The sequence below is a fragment of the Rhynchophorus ferrugineus genome, unplaced genomic scaffold (genome assembly GCF_030347505.1).
Source record: "Rhynchophorus ferrugineus isolate W39M unplaced genomic scaffold, kcgeb_rfMv2 rfM7, whole genome shotgun sequence".
Taxonomy (NCBI): domain Eukaryota; kingdom Metazoa; phylum Arthropoda; class Insecta; order Coleoptera; family Curculionidae; genus Rhynchophorus; species Rhynchophorus ferrugineus.
Genome location: NW_027472586.1, coordinates 2,997,180 through 3,024,003, shown reverse-complemented (window position 1 = coordinate 3,024,003; position 26,824 = coordinate 2,997,180). Strand labels below are relative to the sequence as shown.

The 26,824-nt window shown below is 30.7% G+C and overlaps 1 protein-coding gene across 11 annotated transcripts in view; it reads right to left on the bottom strand.

Moving 5' to 3' along the window:
* The window catches only part of dpy (fibrillin-like protein dumpy), a 254,407-nt gene that overhangs the window by 202,514 nt on the left and 25,069 nt on the right, over positions 1-26,824 (bottom strand). For all 11 annotated transcript variants that reach the window (XM_076409337.1, XM_076409339.1, XM_076409338.1 and 8 more), the window contains exon 2: positions 11,237-11,298. In XM_076409337.1, coding sequence (XP_076265452.1) covers positions 11,237-11,298 — 62 coding nt within the window. The remainder of the gene's footprint in view (positions 1-11,236; positions 11,299-26,824) is intronic.

Sequence of the window (26,824 nt, the reverse complement as noted above, 5' to 3'; positions counted from 1 at the left end):
ATTAGACGGATATTCTAATCAGTAGCGGCTCTTGATAAAAATTTTAAGGTGTTCTGCAATTCTTGCAAATATCTTAGAGTATCTTCCTGTTCACAATTTTGTTCAACGTTTCTTCTCGTTGAGGTGAATTATTAAAAAGCCAGGAATGTCTTGTAAATTGTCAAAAAATACAGGTATTTGTTTATTTGTGGTAGCAGCTTTAGTAAAAAAAAGAAAATAAAACAACACGTAAATATGTATCAATATATAAACATTACAATAATAAAATAAAGTTATATTTCTAAAGTTACTAAAGTTTTAGTACTTGTTAGTACAATAAGCTTGATAACTATTTTTTAAAGACTATTTTAAGGCAATCCTACATATTTCCTTTTCCCATGCACAGGTCTTATTTATATAATATTTTAATACTTTTTTAATTTAAATTATCTTTCTGTTCCATCAGAGCTGCTACATAAAAGCTTTTTGAGATCAGTTGTTTGGATGAATTTTGAATTAATGACTATATAAGACTTAAAATTGTTTTACAAAGTTTAACTGCATCACATTTTTCAGGAATTAAATAGTTTTAAAAATTCTCAAATGGCTCACCATCGCGAACATATCTAAAAATAACTACCAGTTGAGATTTTACAGCAGAAGAATTATTAACTCCAATGTCATTGGATGTCATCAAAATAACAATGTCATTTTTAAAATAAGCACATTTTTAATAAACTTTCTATTTTATTTTTTTATTATAAATTCATATTTTTGTGATTTTTTCATACAGACATCTAGCATATTAAATAGTTAGTTTAAAGCAATAAAAAGTTTCTAGAACTCAGACTAAAATTAGTAATATCTTCATGAATTCTTATCAAAGAATTGATAATATCTGTGATAACGTCTAAAGCTTTCATTTCATACAAAGGTTTGGTTTTGCATCCCAATCATGAATGGATAATACTTATATGTTCAACTTGTGACTAATTACAATGGCATATTAAAATCTGTGTATAGAAGATATTTACGTGATTACGTACTACTGCACCAGAGAGAAAAATCGGATGGTTAGAGGTTTCTAGAGTTCGTACAAATTAATAAACAAACATGACATATTGTAAGACTCTTATTTCTTAGTATATAGTATTCAATATACAGTTCTCTTGAAACTGAAGACCATTATATCATTTTTAACATACTTTCTTTATAAGTAACAACCTTCTCGTCTTATTGGGGTTACTTCACTTGACTTGTATGAAGAGATAGATGCTCTTTATAGCTAGATCTAACGGGCTTTTTGAAAATTTGCATGTATGCTAATGTGAATTGTGTACTCACTTCAGCTTGCTAAGGATGATTATCTCTCACTTGGCATAGTTTTTCATCGATTATATCAACATTTATATAAACTTTCGACCCATATCATCATGTGCAATAACCATCCTGTTTTTGTTAACTTTCATGAGTTTTACAGACGTAATATCAATTTAATTCTTATACAAAGCCTTACATAGCTTACTCAACAACGACTGGTGACCATATATTAATAAAAAAGAGTGTTATCACAATTCTGCAATAATTAATATTTACTTATAGGATAAAATTACACTCTTGACAAGCTTTGCTCTCTCTTGTCGTCTCTCTCTTTCTCCACCTGTTCGACTGGGCATTTCCTATTGTAAAAACATGCGACAACATTCTGAGATGATGGCAACTCACGTACTTCCTGTTGCTTTCCCATTGTGTCATCGTGTCATTGACGTCTGACTAGTCCGCAGCGGCTTTAATCAACTATTCACAGCCGATAGGTACCCATGCATAAATATAATGGTACTTCTAAATAAGGTACTAATTCGAGACGAGAGTACCAATTTTATTCGGAACTAACAGTAAATAAAGTTCGATAAGGAGTGATTGCTTATTAAGGGAGAGCCGCGAGTGGTTCTTTTGCATTGATAGGTCGTACTTGTGTGATCGGTTACGTGGTTATAGTACTGACAGTAAGGAAAAAAACGTTTCGGATTGCAAAATGGGAAGCGGCCATTTGTTATGGGAAAGTAGCTGTACTAAATGAGTAATGGCGACTTTTTATGCAACTGGGGACAAAAAAGAACGTAGCTGAATACAAAATCAATTAGTAGAGTCTAAATTTATCACTATATGATTCATAATAATATTTTGAAACCAAATAACAGTAAAAGGGACATTCTAAACTAGATATCTGAAAAAATAGTTTTTTTTTCTTGATTGAACATTGATCGAATATATTTCGAAATGGTAAGTTTTGTATATTATCATATTTTACTTTAAGGAACTTTTGTATTAACATAGTAGTGAATGGCAGAAAAATACTATAAGTTTTCCAGTTTGTTTCCTTTATTATTATAAATATTAAAATATGAATGAAACCCTGAATTATTGCATTTAAAATATATGTTTTGGAAACTGAAAAATAGAACCCACTGTTCATCGATATTCTATAGATATTTGAGAATTGATACAACTATATCAAAATATAAGATACAACCCTCAAAAAGATCGGTCGTTTTCATACTACATAAAAAACTATATACAATAATAACACTTATTAGCTATAGCTCTTTTTATTTTCTTTTAGTAAATAACATTATCCAAAACAATAGTTAAAATTATGTTGTTTTTAGTATTATTCTTTTAAACGAGTGAAAATCTTAGCGTTACAAAAGCGATCTGTACTTTAACTGTTTGTAGAAACGGTTAACGAACAATTACGATTGCGGTAACTCTACTTATATTAAAACACCAAGCGTTACTAATCAATTTTATATAGTATGTTGACATTGTATTGTCAACTCTGCAATAAAAAATTACTATATATGAGTCCTATATAAAAAAAAACATCACCGGTTGTCTGGGGTAGTTGAAATTATGTTTGAGTCGTTTTTACTGAGAATATTGAGTGTTTTTCGACGCTCGAGACTTTTCAAAACGGACTTAATTAACCCAAGTTGCCCAATTATGAGGTAGTTCTGTCAATAAAAGATCTAATTGTTAGTCGACGGTTTTTGAGTCACCAAATGATTTTTTAAATGTTTTAGAATATCAGGGAAACCAAACGAAAAACCCAATTTTGTGTTCAATTATTTCATCAAGTTTACTTCTTCTTACAACTCAAATGAAATTTTGATTAAAGTACAAAACAATTAGTTATGTAAGCTATGTTTAGGTAATTATTTACATATAATACTATTTCCATTACAATTTATCACAATTTAAAAAGATCAAAAGTAGATAATAAAAACATGACTAATGGACTAGTGACATCTTTAGCTTCTTGCGAAAAAATGCAATTACACTCATAGCAAAGTAAAATAAATTGCCTTCAACTGACGCAACGTTGTTGAAAGGTGTACTTATTTATTTCACAATAAAACGAATAACTTGATTAAATTAGCAAATAATTTATTTAATATTTAGGGCTTGTTATTTTAGTCATATATTGTTTATTGATTGGTTGAAGGCATGGGAATTGCTAAGATGTGGACAAAAATAAAGTAGTAGTAAGTATCTTCATATGTATAGCCTTAAAAATAATGAAGTTGCCAATTATGGACAAGGCACGTATTTTATCAGTAAAGATTATGTCTCTATATCCATTATAATACATAGATCTATGTTTCATCATCTGTTGCCATTTTTGAATCAACATTTTAGCAATCTTCTTTTATTTATTTATTACCTGTCATTCAATTCATGTGACATTCACAAATTCAACCTTTCTGCAAATTGTTATTAAGTTTATGTTGGATCATCATTCAATAACTCCTTTGATTCGTATATTCAAACATTCTCGGCCTATCAGGACATTCTTAGGCTTGAAAATTGAAGTCACTACATTTGAATTGTAGAAATAATGTTCCGCGTGTTCTTTTGGTGGGAGTATGTTCACCGTAAGTCTCTACCAGAAAACTGATGATAGAAGAGCATGAATTATGAATATTTAACTATGTGAAAGTGAAAGAAAAGTGGTGTTTTGATAACGACAAAGGTTATGGACTGAGACTACTGAACTAATAGTTCGAATGACCAATATTCATAGATGTCGTTTGAAAGTTGGTACTGGTGGGCTTGGTGAACGGTGATATATTAACAGGAAAATAATATGAAACGTTCATTTAAATACGAATTACTCCAACACCTTTAATGTGTGTTATCATATGCCCTGATAAATCCAAGAGGCACTCAATTCTATATCTAGCAATTTGCGAATACATAACGTAACATTAGGTGATATTAATCTTGCGCAAATAACTTAACACCGAAGTCGTAAGGTATCCTCGAACAAAAGCCCATATATTTTCTAAGTACAGCGCCTTACGACTCAAAGAATGGTGTAAAATCGCCATTAGCAAGGCGAATTCCCTACGAAAAGATGGTGATGGTTCTGGCGAGGTGTTACGGTGATTATATAATGAGTACGTACGAGAGTTGAGTAATGGACAAGAGCTCAGAGTCATAACCGGGTAATAGTCGGTTAACGAGAGGACAAGATCGTCGAAATTACACTGATCTAACGCTATGAGGAAAAAATACACGCCATTGTGGTTATAACATATACCCCACCATCGAACAGCTATAATAATATATCAAGATTCGTATAATTTATAGAGGAAAGAGCGGTTTCAGTTTGAACCATATCGTTCTGCCTTTTGATACTTAACAATATGAATAAAATTCTGCCTTGAAAGGTCTCTCTCAATTTTTATTAATATTTTGACCTAAAATGTTCAAAATAAACAGGTCAAGAATTGCTGAGAAGTAATAGCAAATCTTCTATCCATCAAAAGCGCCGTCTGGTGTAGAACTATGAAAATATACTCATTGTTTTATCTAAGTATTTTCAATGTTCATAACTAAAGAAACAAAGAAATATTCTCCTAAAAGTACTTGTAGAAATTCCAATTATTTTCAGAAGAACAAAATATTAATTAATATTTAAATTCATTAATGTGGACTCTATGAATTCTACAGTACATATTTTCAACAGAGGACTTTGTATTTAAATATTCCCCTATATTTCCTATAGTGAAATCTCAAATGACATGAGTGCTTTCACAAATTCATTTGATCTCTTGAAAAATTGATATTTTTCAACACTTCCAACATAATATTTGAAATTTTTAAAATAATTTTCAATGTTTTACTCTAATATCCACACAAAGAATTGCAGGATAATAAATTTACAAGTATTATAAATAATTTTACACTGAATCGAATGGTAGTACAATAGTTTTTGGGAAACCTATACTTTCACATAAAAAATATAAATTCTACACCGATTTAACATCCTTTTATTGTATATATTATGGTAAATTATCTCATTATATATCTTCTTAAATTGAAAAAATAATCAAAACAGATGCAATGCAAGAAATATTGGCTGATACATTGCGTTGTTTTGCTAGTTCCTTTTATTTTGCTCATTCCACGTACACGTACATATAACCTCCTTTCACTCATATTGGAATGAATACAATGTTATTTACAACAGTGGCTTCTACTTTACTGTCAGCTGAATAGCTACGCGGACAGTGTAAAAGGGAAATAAATACCAAACCCGAAAAAAAAACAGCGAACGTCTTATGGTCGCTTCTCGAAGCTTTTTAACTCGCTCTCTTACGAATACGGACAAGATCAATTGATTTCCTCATAGCTGGGGAGCTTAATGGTAGCTTTCGCACCTTTTTACCGGAATGGTGGTAATATATAAGCGGCAGCATCCTGCTGAATGCAACTACGAAGGCATTCCATTGACGAAATGGAGAAAAAGCCCGATACAAAACGCCAAGCATCTTGAAATTCAAATGTAACAATGATATCGGCGTCAGCACGATGGATCTCGTCTAAAAAGGCAACTGAAGTGGGTGTTTAATATTTATAAGGTAAATTGATACCGGCAAGACAAGAAACACTATTATTATTGTATGGTGTAGTGCGTTAAGTTAATTATATTGAACTCTGTACAAATTCTTGCTATTTTCCATTAGGTAATGTTTTGGAACTGAGTATATTAGCTTTTAGATGATAGTATAAACTGGGAAAACTCATGTTTTGAAGCTCTCGAATCATATTTTTAGAGTGGTTATTCGTTTCACCGCTAATTCACTCTATTCTGAAGTCTGGTCTAACGTGTTAAAATTTTTTACTATTGCGATAAGGATAAAATTCTCAGAATGCATGTATTTTGGGGCGAAAGAAACGAAAATCCTTGTTAAGTTGGTTTAGAATATATGGTTCTTATTATAATACAAATAGTTTCATCGTTAACCACAACGTGTTTCCGTATTGGATTGTATATTTCTGTGAGAAATTGGTAATGGAAAGGCAGTAGTACAAGAGCATAATACACCTTACTTATCCCACCATATGAAAAATAGGATTTTATGTGTTTGTCTTTGTGGATGACCCTTCTGGACTAATCCATGATCTTTAACTTTAAAGATAATCAGAATACAACACAGAAAACGGCAATGATGGTACTTGATTGAAAAACTTCCTATGACAGTCATTTTCCGTGCTTGTGAATCTTTCCCATCATACACAAATATCTGGAAACAATTGATTCATCAACTGCTAAACTTGTTTAAGAGTTTTAGTTGGTACATCTCTGGTTGGTTGGTAATTCTCTGGTTTTAGTTTCAGAACATCGGTAATTTTGCCATCGGTAATCATACACTGTTTGTTCCTGTTCCTTAAAATGTTACTTTTTGATATGTTTCTTCCATAATTTAACATATAATTATAACTAGTCTCGATAGGATTTTGTGTTAAACAATTAAAAGAACTATTGACAGGCACAAACTTAAAGTCTGGTTTCACTGTAGGGGATAGGAGGTACAATATATCCTATATATTTAAATTGATAATATTAAAGAAACATGAAAAAGGGTAATGGAATTATGGACTATTTGAATTATATTTATCAGAATATATGTTAGTGTTTTTATATTTAATTATCTTTTATTTATATACGTTGTATACTTATATTTTCTATTATATTTATTAGTAATGGAATTATGGACTATTTCAATTATATTTATCAGAATATATGTTAGTGTTTTTATATTTAATTATCTTTTATTTATATACGTTGTATACTTATATTTTCTATTATATTTATTAGTAATGGAATTATGGATTATTTCAATTATATTTATCAGAATATATGTTAGTGTTCTTATATTTAATTATCTTTTATTTATATACGTTATATACTTATATTTTCTATTATATTTATTAGTAATGGAATTATGGACTATTTGAATTATATTTATCAGAATATATGTTAGTGTTTTTATATTTAATTATCTTTTATTTATATACGTTGTATACTTATATTTTCTATTATATTTATTAGTAATGGAATTATGGACTATTTGAATTATATTTATCAGAATATATGTTAGTGTTTTTATATTTAATTATCTTTTATTTATATACGTTGTATACTTATATTTTCTATTATATTTATTAGAAAGAAAAATGTGACGTCAGATATTAGTCACATGTAGATCGAATAGTTTCTTAACAGATGCCTGCAAAAGTAATTTAAACTAACCAATCAAATGTAGGGAAATGACGATTTCAGAGCTTTCTTTATAGTACTCTATGGCTAACTTTACAGTACTCTCGTCTTAGAACGATGCCTTCGTCATCTCGACAACGTCAGCTCGCCAGCTGCGACCATCATCATTCGCCCGCCACAAGTTCAAGGATATCGCCTTACCGTCCATACATGGGTTCGCGGGAGAAAAAATGCCGACTTATTTAATTCCACATATTATATCACATGGCGTATCGGCGATTCAACAGGGATGAACCTCGATAGGCACCGTAATAACGCCAATTAAAGACCGTCTCTGGGTGAAATTGCACATTTCCAGCTAGCATTGTGGCGGTCTAAACGATCTTATTTGTTGATAAGGTTTAATTTACCATAAGAAAATGTTAAATGAGGCTATAAATAGGTTCCGCGGACTCTCCCGTCCTTTTTTTCTGTTTCCTTTTGTGGTTTAATTGCTATCAGACCATGGAGGGTACTTTGTATCATCACGAAAATAAATAATTTCTCGTATAAAAAACATTCGTTTAGTATATACTAAGAGATAATGAAATAGTTTAGCATCGAGCATAGCATAGATTAAATCGTATGAAAGATGTCTTAACATTAACAATAATTATTCTTCATGAGGTTTTTTTATATTTTAGAATCTGTTAAACTGTTAATCTGTTAACGTAGACTCTGGACTCTTTAGATTTTCGGCTGTTGGCTTTTGGACAGTCATAAACATATATTTACGATCATGACCACCAGGGTTCCAACCCGCGACTATCACAATAGTAGGAGGACCGGCCTTTCGCCTTGACCTCTGTGCCAACCAAGTTAATAAAATCAATAATTTGTGTTTTGTCAAAGACGTCGTATTTGATGGAAAATAAATTGTACATTTAAAACGTGCTAGCGTAATAGTGCCTAGCAGCGATGAAAATTGCATTAATCACTAGATGGAGATTCGTGTTAAATACTTTAGGACTTTCCTAAACAATTGAGTGTTGATTTTAACCCCTTCTCTTGGGAATAACGAATAGAGAAGAAAATATATTGTCTCTGCTATTAATGGCAATCTAAGTTTCAATGATCTATAGACAAGAAGAACGATATGCAACTCAAATGTACTTATTATGTCAATTTATAAATAAAATCCGGATCAAAGACTAAGATAACCACTCTGTTTCATATCAGAATGATCTAGAGTGATAAAAATGCAGATAGTGTAAAAATCTTCACGCGTGCCGATTAAAGAAAAACCGTCGTTTTATTTTCTACGTTAACTTGACGTTTTAACATTCACCTAAACCGTCCTAGTGGTTTATTTACTAGCGGAAAGTCGGTAACTAATGCAAGACACATATTACGAATTATTTTCACAGAGAAAAACAGTTTTTACTGGGTGAAATTGGAAACACCTACTTAAACTAATGAAGTGCTTTCAAACGGAATCTAATTTACGTCTCACTATGAGCTCGGACATTTCAGTATGTCATCTTGAAGACCCTTTGACTGAACTATGAAAAAGAATTAGGTTCAGGGTAGTTAAGTGACCTCAAGAGCAATATATTTTGCGAGTATCAGGCATGGGTTCGAGTCCCGTTTTGTCAGGATGTCTTCTAGGATGGCCTTAAGTTGTTTGCCAGCCAGCTAGTAGGCTTAACATTGACGACTGTGCTTAAACAGTAGTTTTAGAGCCGTAACTAGTAGACTAGTAGATAAATCCATATATTACATTAATATTGTCTTATCGAAATACCTTATTACTGTTTTATATCTTTTATTTGTGATTATTAGCTACATTAATAGATTATTACTAGCTCCAGATACCAAAATTAACATATAAGAATATACCAGAAGCGAGAGACAGCAACAGAATTAATGGAAAGTAACAGAAAGTGTTTTTATTGATTATTTTATAAGTTAGATTATTGATTACTTGTATCATTTTCTGTAACCATTTAAAAAATTTAACATATATAGAATGCATCAGTTCATACTTCGTTAATACATATATTGGGTCAAGAATTATGTAGACCAGATACGGTAAATCCTCTTAAAGAAGAACGAAAAGAGCAAACGATGTTTTCTCCTTCTCCCTTCCTCTCTGGCCCACTCGCATGGCGATGGCATAATAAAAGAAAGTATTGATTGTTTACCGTCCTACATGACATGTACAGATATCGGTGTGGTTAGTGAAATTAAGAGTCAGACGTGAGTCGTGCTGCGTTTAGAGAACGAGAAAGAGAGAGAAAGGGGATATTTTTAAGTATGTTACTCGGTTTCCTTGCCTTTATTTTTTTAGTTCGGTTAACTAATGTGGCCGACATACGCTTTGTCGTAGGTTTTCCGTCGTCTGATACGTCTTAGATATATCGAGATTAATTTATCACTTTGACGGTTTGAACCTCTCTCTCCAAAATATTATCGTAATTTCCACGATAAAGGCGTAATTTTAGAAACAGTTTATCATTATTGTTTTGAAAAATGGTTCATATATATATTTTTATGATCGAAAAACCTTTTGTATCACTAAGTGCTGTTGGTATATATAGTCTGTTCAAAGTTATTTTGTACATCAACTCTGAGTAATAGTTCAGTTCGGCTTTGACACACAACAAAACTATTGAACAGTAATGTTATCAAGTATAACTTATTTTAACATTATAGTACATTTAAAAACTACAGCTAATTATACAGCAACAATATTTTATAGGTTAGAATTATAGCCTCTTATCACTATTGTTTTCAAGAATTTTGCATACGTCTGACAACCGGACGACTTTGACAGGCTCATTCATTTAAATATTCGAAGTAATCAGTCAGCATTGTGTCTCTTTTTAACTAGAATAAAACGAGAAGGAAAATATTTTCTGATTCTAAACCGAATTTACAAATTGCATCAGGCAATACATTAAACATATTGATGACGTATGTACAAACAAACTTTGAAAATACCATAAATTTTTTTCGTTTTCTATTTCATTTTTACTGTTAATAATTTTCTGTATAATTGTTCCATTTCTTGTTAGAGATTTTTATTTATTATGCGGCCTTTCTTTCACTAGTCTTGCCATTTTACTTTGTATAGCATATTTTTGTTTTTTAGTTTTTCTCAGAATTTACCTCTGTTGTATAGACGTCCCAATTAAGATAGATTCTTTTTTAAAAAATACTAATTTTAGATAATTTCCATCTGAATTTAATTTATTTTATCCTCCTGACTTGTAACATTTTTGCTGGTATTTCTGCATGATATATATGTATTCCCATACATATTATAAATAATTCCACCTTCGTTCTTCAGACTGTGAATATAAGATAATGATTCCAAGAACATTCGGACAATTTCACAAATATTTCTGATGTGCGTTGACCCTGAAGTCAGACGTATTATGTAAATATAAAAATTCGTATTGACATATGTGCTTGTCTTGGACGAAGAAAGACATATTTTACGTTTTTTTTATATTAACGTTCATACATGAATGTCTGTCAGAACTATTCTTTCTATACTTTCCTGATATTCCTTTATTCAAAATGGTTTTATTGATAGTTTTGTGACTCTTAAATCCCGTGAGTCAGCCTCATACCATTTACGTCTACGCCGACGATTGTTAATGTTAAAAGCACATCTGAAATGATTAAAAGCAATAAACTTACCGTCGTTCTGATGAAGTGAAGCCAAATCCAAACGACTAGCGGAAGAATCATCTTCATTTTCGCTGTAAAAGGAAGAAAAATATATTTATTAATTAAGAGTCTATCAAGGTGACGACCGAAATGAATCGTAAAACCAGGCAATGTTGTTCGCTCCTTTACAGTGCGAAGCGTATTGAAATCGATTTACCAAAAGGTTGGGTTCAGTCGAGAGAGTCATTATCATCGAGAATATCGGCAGGCTACAAATAAAGTAATACACCGTTGCAAGTCACCAATAAAATGTGAAAGGTTCGAGCCGACAGCTCAGCAAACCATACGGTTACAAGGTTGTTACTGTGTTTGCTGTGCTGTTACTACAGATTTTTTGTTCAAGCTTTGATCGAAAAATCGGTTTCATAATATAAACAAGTTATAAATAAATCTGACATTTATATTAAAACAATTTATTGTTCATTACATATAGATTAGGTATCTGTTTAAAACATATAACTAAAGCAGTTCATTTATTTATACGAATTTTTTAGTCTTCGTAAAATATGTTGAATATCCTGTTGCCATAAAAAGAAGAAGTGTTAAACATCCTGTTCCTTGCTGTTATCGAAAATAGAATGGTTGTAATAATACAGGCACAGTTCTTATATCGTATACCTTAAAAAGTATAAATTCTAGAGTAACTTAACATAGATTTTAATTTTTGTCGACCTAATATACATATGTATTGTGAGTTATATTTTTATACTGGGGATAAAAAATGTGGACACTTTTTCCTTATATATAGTGGTGAAAACTTCCCGTTAAGTACTGATAGAGTAATACAAATTTCCGTGATTATGAATAATTTTATACTGCATTTAAGTAGTATAATGCGTATTTATAAATACGTAGATTTTAGCTTATCTAATAAATCTTTAATTGAATATGAAGTTGATAGAAACATATTTTATAAATGGAATTAAAAGCAATTTCTAACTAGCAATAAATCGTTCAAAAAGCTTCTTTCTGTTCATAAAGCTTTGAAATCCAGTATGCCTGTAAAAGTGTATTTGTTGGTCTAGATTACAAGACCAAGGATGATTTATTCGCTATTATTTGCTATATAGATATAACTTTTGTTTAGATAATTCTTTCAATACATCCTTTAATTCATTCATTAATTTTTTTTAGAAAATTCCAACCATTATGGTCATCATTGGCATTGACCTGCAACCGTTTAGCAGGAGAGAAATTCTGTTGGTCCCAATCCGGTGGTAAGCACTTTCTCTTTCTCTTGTTCGAAGGAATTTCAAGAAGTGCTTCGAAAGAAAGGCATCCGCTTTGTATTATATATATATATATATATATATATATATATATATATATATATATATAGAGAGAGAGAGAGAGAGAAATATATATATATATATATATATATATATATATATATATATATCTATTCAGATAATGATTCAGATTAAGATAACTTAGAAGACTCTTTTATGGACAAAAATAATCAAGACATTTTGTCAAAAAACTCTACAAAATGTAATTTTTATTACTAATTTATTATTTTTTTTTTTTTAAATTGTTCGATAAACGGCTTAGGTTTGAAATTGAATAATAATAACATACAGGCATAATTTTTCCGCTAATAACGCGTTATTATGCTTCAATGACCGTTGTCATTGAGCACGTTGAAACGCCTTGGACAAAATCCGTTGTTTATTTTAGTTAAATTACATACTAACACAAGGATTCGCTTGATGATAGAGGTTTGTATGCGGCGACATCTAATTTGTAACTGTTTAAAGTAGGAGAACGGTTCCGCAATAATTTTATTGCGAACTGATATCTGTTTTTTTATACTGTGATATCAGAATGATACCTTAGTTTAAGTTTACTATGGGTATAATTATATTTATAGTTTATTTGATGATCAATATAACATAATTATATACTTGCGGTTTAGAAATATATAGATTACTAGCGACCCGCCCCGGCTTCGCACGGGTGCAATGCTGATACTAAATTAAATACACTACAGAAAAAATATGAACGTTGTATATAAAAACATAGCGGCCCGCTCCGACTTTGCACGGGCATAAAATATATATGCCTATGTCACTCAATGAAAACATGATTAAAATCGATCCAGTATTTTTGGTTCATTCATTACTGCCCTTGGCCTGCACGCATTAAATTTGGAGTAAAACAATTCCTCTTCCCCTATACTTACTATGAAGATTTCCTGCTATCTTTGGAATATCTAAATTCATACAATTTTTATTACATTACACATTTTTAAACGCAAATTTTAAATTTGTAATATCTCCGAAAATATTTGTTTAATTTACATGCTGTAAGGAACCATATTGATCTATATTAATTGCACACTGTATTTAAGGTAATTAATTCGATAAGGATTAATGCCGTATTGCTTAAAATAGCTTCGTAAATAAGCCATTTTCTCACGTAAAAAGTAAACAATAAAATTAACCATTTTATTTTGTGGGTTATCCCTAAAAGATAAACATATACCATCGCGGACTTTTTTGTAGACCTTTTTATGGTGTACAATACTGTAGTACATTAACTTGATCTAACTCGTAGGGTTAGGCAGCGTTTTTGCTAATTGCTAAATAAGCCTAAAAAAATAGGTTAATTTACGACATCACGTTAGAAACCTCTAAAATTAGCAATGTTGCCTTAGTATATTATGCATGTATTATACATATAAACCTTCCTCTTGAATCACTCTATCTATTGAAAAAAACCGCATCAAAATCCGTTGCGTAGTTTTAAAGATTTAAGCGCACATAGGGATATAGGGCCAGAAAAGGCGACTTTGTTTTATACTATGTAGTGATTATGTAACATTATAATATAACTATTATTGATGCACTAGCCTTTATGTTAGTTTCTTGATCTATGGAATAATAGTGATAAATGTTCCTGATAAGTTATTTACAGAATAAGAAATAAAAACCAATTGTTTCAAAATAAAAAAAAATTATATAACGCTTATATCTTTGAGGAATTTCGAGAATCATTAATCATTCCAGCTCTAGAAAGAATGTTATATATACTATATATAACAGAACAATTTAAAACACTCACTTTTTTAACTTATTGCTAGTCTGGTTCTGTTATGGAAGAATGAATAATCACTAGGAAGTTTTTATGGTTCAGCTAATGTAAATAACCTGTTGATAAATATGGAGATACTGAGGAAAATCTTTCAAAGAATGGAATTAAAAAACAATTAAATGAATGAAAACTGTTTCCTTTATAATTGCTGCGAAAACAAACAATTTATACATGAAAAATGATAAGTGGCGCTGGCAAACTCGACCAATCAAGATATGCGGCAGATAAAATTACCAACTGAAACGGTATTTGTACCACTACCATTGTTTATTTCATTCTATTCTAACTGTTCATAAATTTTCTTAGCGCGAAGCCAAGCTAGATGCTTTAAATATATAATGATTTAAGCATTTGCCGAGGCTATTAGTGTTAATACTAATCGAGATTATAAAAATACAGTGGAGAAAAGCTGCTACTGTGCCCGTTAGGCTGTATACATAATATTTGGGAATAGTTCCAATGAAAGAATGCTGAAATGAAGGCGCCTTTTATTCAAGAAGACATATGTTAGGTTTATTTTATGGGTATTTTTTCTAGGCAACACCCGTTAAACATACATTAATTTTTTTGTAATAAATTTAAAGAATTAAGAATATTTGTATTTAGATTCAGTCTGGGAATATAAACAATCGCTGCTAGTTTTTTGTTATTTATTACTTCGTCAGGAATTTCCATCGGATGGGTTTGTTATATTTAGAATGGTGTTTAATGACGTGCAAAATATTTTTTAAATTTTAATACATATTCTCCTAAACGGTTGGGCCGGCTTTGATGTATTCCTGGAGATTTGAGAATGGTTTAGATAACAACCGAACTTAGTAGGTGGCGCTGCTATAGGATTCAGGATTTCCTCTTATCCTTTATAGATTTTTAAATTTATTGGCGAAAAAATTTATTCCCTCTAAAAAAAAAGCTATAGCTCAAATAGTAGAACCACTGTTGGATCCTACTTACGATAGTTCATTTATAAGAACATTTATATAAAATAAAATATAATTTGTTTAAAAGTTTTAAACAACATTTTAAACGAGAATGACTGTAGTAGGGTACATGAATTTAATCTAAAACAATTAAGTAATCATTTGAAACAGAGCCATAATTTTAGTCAAACTTTTTGAAATGAAAAATGACCAGGGAAAATAACAAAACATTTTTGGGCTAATTATATATTAGTTATAATATCATTAAAGCCTAAAAAATAATTGGTTTTACATCTCACTGTTATATAAAATATAATTATAATTATGTTATTAATATAGAAGCCGTAATATATGGCGAATTTTAAATTATATCCTACAAAAGGCCTTAATTATATATATGATACTTTAATTATACACTAACATGTAATTGAAAATATTGAAGAAAACAATTATATTTTCGTATACTATAGATTCTAGATTCTCTTAATGATAACGTTCATGAACTGTTATATATTTAATAAAACACTTTAAATTGGTAAACTTTTTTAATTTTTATAAATGCTTTAGAGTATTTTAAATGTTATTTAGTGTTTCTTTTGATACCTCGGTCTCAATTTGAGTGTTAATCAACTAACTGTGAAAAAAAAGTCTACAGACTGAAGAAAAGTTGTTGCTGGTCGGGTGAATGATCTAGCTAGCTGAGGCCAATTATACCATGCGCTACACATATACAACTCGAGACCTAAACGCTCTTAAAGATGACACCTTTACCTTCTTTTGAGATAAGGCTTATACGCCGAATTAACTTGGTTATTCTGGGTCTATAATGCATACGCTACGGTGGGTTACGCTAAGACATTTCCGGCGCAAATCGACGGCATTGTATCGAGTAAACAAAACGAAGAGAAGTTTCGGGACTTGTTTAACAGGCGACTCACGAGAGATACGGTTCGGAGAATGGACAGATTGACAACAAATATTTGTTCGCTACATTAACGGGTGTAAAAACAGCCGTGTCTCCATATTGGCAACAAATAAAAACCCGTTGACTCACTAATTGCCGGAATACGAAATTAATTATGAAGCTAAAAGGTCAAAATTCGTGAAAACAACAGTTGGCGATCTCTAAAAATATAAATCCGGAGGAGTGTGTTAGAAAACTGTTTGACATACGTCGCAGACTGATTGCCTAACAGTATACATTCTAATATTATATTGAGATACCCCATATTGTTCTATTATTACTCAATATCAGAGAGTACATATTTTAAATAATTGTAAAAGAAGTACCTGTTCTTACTGTCTGTTGACATCTCCTGCTTATTTAACTAACTTCTTAATTCTTTATAATTCTAATTCGACAAGGAAAGTAATATTTCACTAAAATATTCGTTTATTGCACTATTCCTCTATAATATATCATCTTTATGAAAAATATCATAATTCTTATGGTATAATTCTAATCTTTCGATAAATATGCGAGAGGTATCTGTTCTATCCGACTGTTGATGTCTCCAAATAATTTTTTAATAAGTTTTTATTTCTTATAATTTGAATGTGACATGTAAAGTACATTATGGATAGCTCATTAATTTATTCCAATATCCCTCTAGAATATCAGATTTTTATGAATAATTTCACATCTTTGATGGTATTACTAACTACGTAGTTATGACTAACTATTGTAAATTTAGCACAAATATCACATTTTTGATGCTAGTATAATTATTAGTTAATGTTAGGCTTCGAATAAAAGAGGTTCCTGTTCAATGTGACTGTTGATATCTCTCAGATAAAGTAGTTGCTTCTTTGTTTCTCCTTATTTAAAATGTGACAAGTTAAAAAATATTCTTGCCCTAATGTATTGACAAATTTCCCGAGGTATTATAACATAGCATTTTTAATTTTACTATGACTTTTGTTAAAAGTTAAGATGTGCAAATTTTGTATGATATAGTTTGTAGTGTACGTTTTTTATTTCTGAGTGTATTGCTGAAATTATATTATTATGATCTATTTTTGTTACTATGTAAAAGCCAACTACCAAGAAATCCAGCTATAGGATATATTATTCTTTCTTTACAATTATTAAGGTGTGAAATAATTGTCGATTAATTTTGAAATTATAGACAATGATACAATTACTATTTACAAACAATAGAATATAATTCACAGCGACGTCTCGTCTTTCTAGAAACTAATACATTTTTCAACGTTGTAATGGTCTTGGATTGTTAACAAGAAGTAAAATTGCATCACCGCTGACTTTTAGTTGGAATTTGAAGTAATTTTACGTCACATTTTAGTTTAAGCGAATGTGTAATAATTTATTGGTTAAATTATTAAATACACAGAAACAGAAAGCTACTGTGAAACACCTAAGGATTCCAACAAGTTAGTTGGTGTAATTGAAATCAGCACCGTAGTTTTTCTTATTTCGTATATCGTTGACATCAAAGTTGGCTAGTTTTGATTCGGAAACAACGAGCTAATTATGGCAAATCAACCGTAATTACGTGGCATCGTTAAACTTTACCTCAACTTATAATTATGTATCTGTGTTCTTATTTATAGCGGCGACCTTGGCTACAAACGTCCTCCGAGATGGTCTTCTGCGTTTAGCACGGCCAACCATAAATTTTGTGAGGCGGATAGTTGGTTTGAAATTAGCTCGGGTTTTTTTTTGAATGGCGGCAACATTACAGGGAAGACACTTATCTCTTAGCGTCTTAGTTGAAAAAAACTCGTAACAATTGTTTCTGTGATGACGAAAAATATCCATATATAAGTTGGAAATAACATATTTAAAAGTGTTATTTCTTGTCTGAAGCTTTAGCCAGTACAACCTTTTTGTTACACAAATCTTATTTCAATATTGTGAACGTATCTGTTATACTTTGCATAATATTAATGAATTAAAAAATTGCTGGGTCATTAAATATACTAATTCGAAGAACTGAAAGCGTCCTTGTCTCTATTATTGTCCATGTGTGGTCAAATCACCTTGGTATGGTCAGTGATATCAAAAAAATTCCAATTACCCAATTGATGAGTGCATAATATTAAGAACTATCTTGATTAAATAGTCTTTAATCTTTCTAAAACAATTATTAAATTCAAAATTTAATATTTTTCTGAATATTTAATAAATATATAGTAGCTCAACAGGAGAATTTTAAAAAATGGTGATAATTATTATTAGACTGTGTACGATGAGAAATAATGAAGGTACTAGGAGTTCCTTGCTATTAAATAATAATTATACTAGCATTCCTATATATTTTTTCACACAAAGTTATTAAGATAATTCATAAGCCAACTAGCAGCACACTATATTGTTAATGTATATTATATAGACAATAAAAAGGGTCTTTTGATGAATTTTAATACAGGATGTGGCATAAAATGCGTTAAGTTCTGTGTTATTTTTTAAAATGATTTTGCGTTTTTCTTACAATGCCAAGAAGTATCTGATCTATGCCACTGTAGATATCTCCCGGATATTTAAGTAATGGCTTTGTTTTGCTGTAATTTTGAAAGGTATATTTTATTTTTAATTGGTAACCTAATTGTTTTCGTTACAAAGTTGCATTCAATTTCTATATATATGTGTAAAGTGCTGTTGATATGTGAAATACTAATGAGTTATGCTTGGCGATGGTCACCAGACGACAGTCATTAAATGAATAACGAAATTGCACTTTTTATTTACTTTCATTTTTGTCTCGGTAATATTGGACGTCATTAGTCTAATTAGAATTATTAACACTACGGCTCATTGAGAGATATTTACTGTATTAAATTACAGTGCTTGAGGTGTTTGATGAAATAAAATAGTTTTAATAGTATTTTTAAGTATATGTTATGTATATTCGACATCTGTACCCAATATGATAAACAGGTTTTTTAAATATAATATTATATGTCATATAATTGAGGGGTAACCACGAGGAATTTGTTTAAATGACTAACATTGACATCATCGAAATATTAGTCAACCACAGAATTTTGCAACATTCTTTGAAGTAAAATTACAATTTTTAATTCTATTAATATATGCCTAGCAGAATTAAATCTTAAGAAAAGAAAAATAAGAAATACGTTGTTTTTAGAGAGTATTAGAAATATACCTTAGATCCTAGGTTTATTTAGATTTTTAGTAGATACTTACGATTCTATTGTGTTACATCTACGTTAAATTTATCCAAATCATCACTATATAATATTTCACAAGAACCGTTACACAGTTCAGTCACTTTCGATGAAATTTAAGATAAACCTCAGGGGCAAAAGACTGAAACCGATTCGAAGATGTTAACCGACGACGCTGGAAGAAACGAAACTATTCGAAGCACTCGAATTCTGGTCGCCAGATTTGATTTTTCCTTCGAAACGAATATGCGTGAGTCAGATTTCGAAATTGGCGAGGTCAGCGAGGCCGAAGCAGAACCGGTCGCCTAGACATTTGAAATAGAATCGATACTCCCACGATTCTTCGCCTACCAACAGTCGAGACGCCCAGGAGAAGAAAGAACGAACGTTTTCCAGAATCGGTTGCATCGCAAGCATAAAATCTATTTCGGGGTTGTGGAAAATTAAACATATCTTATAGCAAATATATTTTTAATAATGTAACTTTAATAACAACTTCTTGTCTTCAGAGTCTAAATGGTCAATGGAATATAACATGCTTTCTAGGGAACACAATAGCTTGAATCTAACTAAAACAGAGATTCGTATGTTTAAAGAACGGGGAAACCGATATGGGGTTTCTACATTGGAGACATGAGCTACAAGAAATGAGTTCAAGAGGAAAACGGTTTACGAAAATGATAAGATATTTTTTTTTGTATTCTACATAAATAAATAAATGATTGAAATTAATCAGGTATCTCCATTATTACTTGACTTTCTTAGAAATATGTGGCACATTTAATACAGCTTTTTCTCCTTCTTCATTGAGTGAACTGGTGAAAAATCGCGCCTAACGATCGGAATAATGTGTAATTTATATTCAAGGAATCTCGATTGCGCCTAAATAAGAAGCTATTTATCTTTCCTGCGCGGCAAAATAAATTTTCATTTATTATTATAAAATAGCGATACACGGTTTGATTTAAATTTTATGTTAATTTTCCCTCAGTCTCGAGCTACATTGAACAGGCATCAGGCGCAACACTGTCCCGTCATTTATCACTTCAGAAGCAATCAGTTTGATGCATCAAATCGGATTGCGGACAATTATTTGAATTAACAGCGAGTAATAATTGGTAAACATTCTTGGCAAGCAATGAAAGGGGTTTCTGTTCTATGCTGCTGTTGGTGTCTCCACTGTTTTTTAAGAGATGGCTTAATTCCTCTGTTGCAGTGTTGATTTTCTCTTCTATTTATGTAGGGAAAGGGTGGAATTCATATGAAATATCCAGTTTAATGCATCAAAATAATGGGTAAAACTACTTGGCAAGCAATGAGTGGGGTTTCTGTGCTGTGGTACTGTTGATGTCTCCAAGTTTTTATGTAATTTTTTAATTCTCTTGTTACATTGTTGGTTTTTCATTTTATTTATATATATAAAATGTAGACTAATAGCTTCATACTGATTTTTATGTTCGTCGCACATGAAAAACGAATACCGCCAAAGAGAATATGATGCCATAGAAGGATGTTTTAATGCCTCTTCTTGATAAACGCTTATACAGTTCCATTATATGGTAGAATTAATTTCTAACGACTACTATTGTTTAATGGATTATATTAATTTGTACAGTTGGATTTCTATAAAAGGTTGGAAATAAGTAAAGTTCGTCAATCATCCACTTATCCAAACTCGTCTTTAATTACAAAATTAATTGATAAGTGATAATTGCGGGGTATAATTGCAAATATATGTCTATTTTACTATCAAAAACGTGGTGGTAATTAGTTGTATGATAAATTGACCAAAAATAGTGTTCATAACAAATAGAAGTAAAATAATCTTTAGTGTCATATAACATGGTATATGCGAATTAGATGAAATTCTTGTCATTATGGAGATCCTACTTATATAGCTTGTACATTATTAGCTATATTAACTACTACTTTGGTAGTGGTAACTGCAAATTTCCTGTCCTAGTTCAAAATATTTACGTTTAGCGTAAAGAAACAACCATAAATTGATTGAACAAGACTCCCATCACTAATTGTATGGACTCGATCGTAATATAACCTACTTCTTGATATATTTTTTATTTTTGTTAATCAACTCGATGAATTTGATATCTTCGTAAGATGTAATTTGAAATCTAGTTCTCCTAATGGCATGCTCTTTTGCTAAAGGCAAGGCACAGCCCACTACTTATCATATATTAAATAAATACCCGGAAATTGTTTTTATTGATCTACTAGAACTGGTTGCCTTTATATGTACAAATATGTTCCATATATTTCCACACTATCTAAAGCTAGAGTTAGTAAGAATATCATTAGAAATAGAGATAACTAAATCTAAGCAATAAATAAAGAGTTTAATTCCTCGAAAAAGGGACTATTCTTGCAATAACTCAACTTAATATACATAAATTATGTAATTCAAATCGTGTATAGGCAAATAACATTTGCCTATGATATATTACCGTACACTAATACCATTAAAGCAAAACAACCAAAATCTTGTCGACCATAAATATCCGAAAAAAATTTTACTGGTCGACCAGGACCTGAGAACGTTATACAACTAAACAAATAAATATTTCGAGAAGACACGTACCCAGAGTTTCTGCTGGTTCTTGCCGTACCAAATATACAAACTAAAACCGTTATGTCTGGTAGATAATTTGATCTTTTATTCGTATTTGTTCTTCGTCGGAGGTCAGCTCTGCTCTGAGGTTTATTACCCGGTTTATTAAAATATTTGTAGGAATGTATGATGGATGTATTGTCATAGTCAACAGTGTGAACAGGGAAGCTGGAGAGACCGAACACACTGGCTTTAAAATAATGTTTGTTTTCTATATTAACTTCTTCTGTTAAAACCGGTGCTTTGTACGGGTTCAGTTATTTTTTTGGGCATTATTTGATGTTTTGTCAGTAGTCATAATCTTGAAAAATATTTAAAAAGCGCACACATATATCTAACATTGTTAACTAGCAGAAATTTAATGTTAATGTTAGTCTAGAACAACAAAAATATTTTAAATTAATTTAACTAATTTTGTGTCTTGTTTTATCACTGTGCATGAGACTGTGTTTATCTTTATGATTCTCAGTGAGTACATACTTCTTAGGAGTGATGTGACCTCAGTTTTTTCGGCTATGAAGCGAATTTTTTTTTAAATTAGCTAAGAATGTGTTGGCGTCATTTTTAGGAATGGAAAAGTAATTTTGCTCGAGAATTGCTCTTAAACTAATAAAACAATAAGCTCTAATTAATATAGTAACTTTTCTGGGCCAATTGGTAATGAAAAGTTTTCTTTTGATAACAATTTCTAAGCTCTAAGCCATTCGTGTTTTGAAATACTGTTGTTTTATTCGGACAGAAACTGCTATTTTATACGTTTGAATAGTTCAAATGTTTGACATGTATTTGTGGTTATTTTAACAGTATTTTGTTTATTTAACGGATTGTCGAATATCGCCCGGTATCATAAAAATGAAAACAACGAAACTGAAATGTATGGCGTGTATGTCACAGTAAGTGGTACAAGTTTACCATAAGTAAGAAGCACAAAATCATTATTTATTTCAACATATATTAAGTGTTATGCATAGAACCTTGAAAATATATACATTTAATGGCGCCCAACAATAAAATTAAGTGACGTTTTCTCACTCATTATCGGCGTTGCCAACTTGTATGGAATTATACAATTTGCGGGAAATTTCGTAATGATTTAGGATTGATTCGAAATTGTATCCCGTTGAATGTAGCTATTATTGCAGATTTCTATAGAATATATCGAGATTTGGTTTCAGCTATACTTTTCTTCCTCATAGTATGCTGGATTATGTACAAAATGGAAATAACATTGATGATGATTGTTATTGGGATCAAGTATTTCACCTTCAAAAGTCTACAAGAGAATAAGTTGATTGTTTCCAAACATACACATTGGATGCCCTCAAAAACTAAAGAAACAACTGCAATCGACTTAATGTAGATAGAGTTTTTGATATAAACAAGAGAAAGAATTAAGAAACTGATGGGCACTGTTAAGTTTAGCCTATCAAGAAAAGGCTTGCAAGAAAAAATATATGTAACATTATAAGGTATATAAAGATAACAAATAAATATTGTTTAAATGTTTGAAGCTTAACTTTGTATGAATAATTATGTAGGGAAAATGTTCTACTTAATTGGTTTAATTTAACTTGTATTATTGGGGAATTTGATGAATTGACATTAACAACACTGTTCGATTTTCATTATCTTAATTTCTTCATATTAGTACTGTATATTATGTAATTATAATTTTATAATAATTAAAACAACGCTATATAGAATCATATGGAAAATAGTATGGAATATATTGCGGTATAAAAAAGTAAAAGTATAAAATATACCGTGCCCGACTACATTTATAGTTTCATTGGAATGCCAACACTTATTCCTCTTTAAGAAATGTTATCCCCTTTTAGCTCGGTTAGAATTTCAGGGGACTGGTATTTACGGACCAAATAGTTAATAAAAGATAAGTGCGTCGCTCGAAGCCTTCAGGCCTCGGGAAAAACAAGATTATTATTGTTAATCTTTACGAGCGAAGTCTGCAGTAACCTGTAGAAGATTCTGCGTTTCTTGTACGAGAAAAAAACTTTAATTACACTCTATGAGCCGGTGCGGTAAGACCATTTAAAACCTGAATAAACACACGGTGCAATACACTTAAATATTACTGATAAATATTTAAAATCCGAACAAAAAACTTAATTATAATGATGCATAATAACTGAAAGAAATTAAAATATATCTCTAATTATTGTTCGAAGTATACCTTGATGAAAGAGAGAAAAAAATTACCACGTATTGTAAGTAACACGCTATATTCCATGTTTAAGTTTTTCAACGTTTTTGTTTTGCGTTTATTGGTTGTAGAAGATGTCAGCAGGCCGTGTAGGAAAAAAAACGTTTTACGCTTCTCGTAAGTCTATGTAACACGAAACTTAGTTTGTCCAATTAAAAGTTGTTTACGAGGTAGGATGTATGTTTCTTTTTCTTTAAATAATCTTCGGATGGTCACTAATGAGACTCACAATAATTGGCAACTAGTGTTTAATTCATGTGAATTTTGCGAGAAAACATCCATTTATTCCGAAAAATATTCATGATTCTTCGAGTAATTGAAATGCTCAGCCACAGTTGTCTAAGTATCTAAAGGTCTCGGTGTAAATAATTCATTCTGTAATGTCTGGGTGTACCTACAGTACTTCTTAGGACATTGTTGTATTGAAATTGTAGTGTGCCCCAATAGGTTTCAATACTTGCTTGTATAACAGAATGTGTTGATCTATTATGTTGTGATTTTCATTCAATTAACTAACATATTTTCCTATATTTTAACAATCCTAATAAGTGATCATCAGAAAGCATTATGTCTGTTGAGTACGCTGGATACAAGTACTCATACACTGCTATATACAAGTTCAGGCCGAGTGTTTTCATGCAAGAAGATGCCTTTCTGTTTATTGCTAGTCTTCTTTGGAATAATACGCTATTCAGTTTGTTGAGATCTAGAAGCAGTAGTTTTAACTAAATTTTTAATCTGGTTTGTCATAAAATTATAAAATATTAACTAGATTTGGTTTTTCAGTTCTTTATGTGGCTCCTTTGTTGCCTGTTATTATATAATGCGGTTTTTAGAAAATATTATATGTCTTTAACATAATTTTTTTAAATAAATACAATTTATGACGATATTCGATGTTAAATAATCTCCAGCACGTTTACTATTAATGATATTAGAAGCCAGCCTGCTTACAATTATACATATTACTAATAAGTAAGTTATTTAAAAGGTTAAGTATCAATAGCAGCAGTGGCATTTAAGCTTTAACGCGAAATGGAATTGTAGAACGTGGGACATCGCATGAGATAAATGGTAGGTTTTTTAAAGTGTTATTTCAACAATAAAAAATGTTCCTAGATTATACCATTGTATCACAATGGAGTGTAGTACCATTCTCATGAATAGTAACGGTATTAATCCGTACAAAGCAGTTTATAAGAGTCTGCAGTAATTTAGATATTCAAAACTTGTGAAAAAATTACGGTTCTATATTAATTGTGATATAAACAAGCTTATTTAGATATCTTTGTGTGCGTGTATAATTATTGACCTTAATATGTGGGATATGTATGGGTAGTGTAGGGTGTGGATTCACGAAATGTTTAATATAAGAGATATAAGGACACTGAATGGTTATCAAAAATCTTATTTGATAATACAGAACTCATATATTTATATATGAATAAATCAATTATGAATCTGAGAAAGAGGATGTGGATTATTATTACGTCAGTGACCTTTTTTCGCGATTGTGAATATTTTTTTGACTTGATATTTATTTTTTAATGTCAATAATGTTGGATTAGCATTTAAATTTGTTGTAGAGAACAAGATAAAAAGGATAATTCGTTTTCTTTTAGAATTTTATAAAATAAAATGCTAGTAAAAATTATTAATTTTTTGAAAATATTTCAAAGTCTCTTTTTTACCAACGAGGGTTTATCTCGACTGGCCCTAGTGTTTAACGCGGACTTCTAACCACGATCCTCGGCATTAAGCCTACCGACTGGCGAGTGACCAACTTAGAAATCATCCTATGGTCGGATTTTACACTCTTGTCTAGGACAAACACAAACATAAATTTACGACCGTGCCCTAGCAGGATTCCAAACTGCAACTATCGCAACCTAGTCGGCTAGTAAATGATATGTTGTGTAATGAGAGAGGTTCACAAATATATATTTGTCAAATTACAATAAATAATTTGATTGAAATATTGTAGATATGTTACCATAATGAGCAATTATGGGGTTGTGCGAAGAAATCTTATGTCTGCATTATTCAAGCTTTCCAAAATAAATGTTCTTCGCAAGCTGTGTTAAAAATTGGCATATTTACAAAGACCCAAATATACCAACAATCAGCAAATAAATTAAACGGTTTGAAAAAGAATAATAGAGAGGTACAGCTTCGACACAAAAACGTTGAAGTACAACTGATTGATCAAAAGTGCTAATTAGGTCATTGCATTTTGTTTCCGTATATGTTTCAGTATTTGCTTGTATAATGGCAATTTATTATGCACTGGCAATTCGGGATTTTCTTCCAATAATTACTATATTTTTCTATATTCCATTCCGAGTTACTTAACGTTGTTTCACAGAATAATTTTGCAAATCTTTCCCAGTCTGTTCTCTTGTTGTTAACGTTGGATTTTTTTTCTTATTATATGTTCACTCAGAATGTCAGAATAACTGGTGTGTGATATGAACTTAGGTTAAAGCTTCTTTCTTCTTCGAACAGGTTTGGGAGTCTCTAACTGAAGTAAGTGAAGGTATATTTAT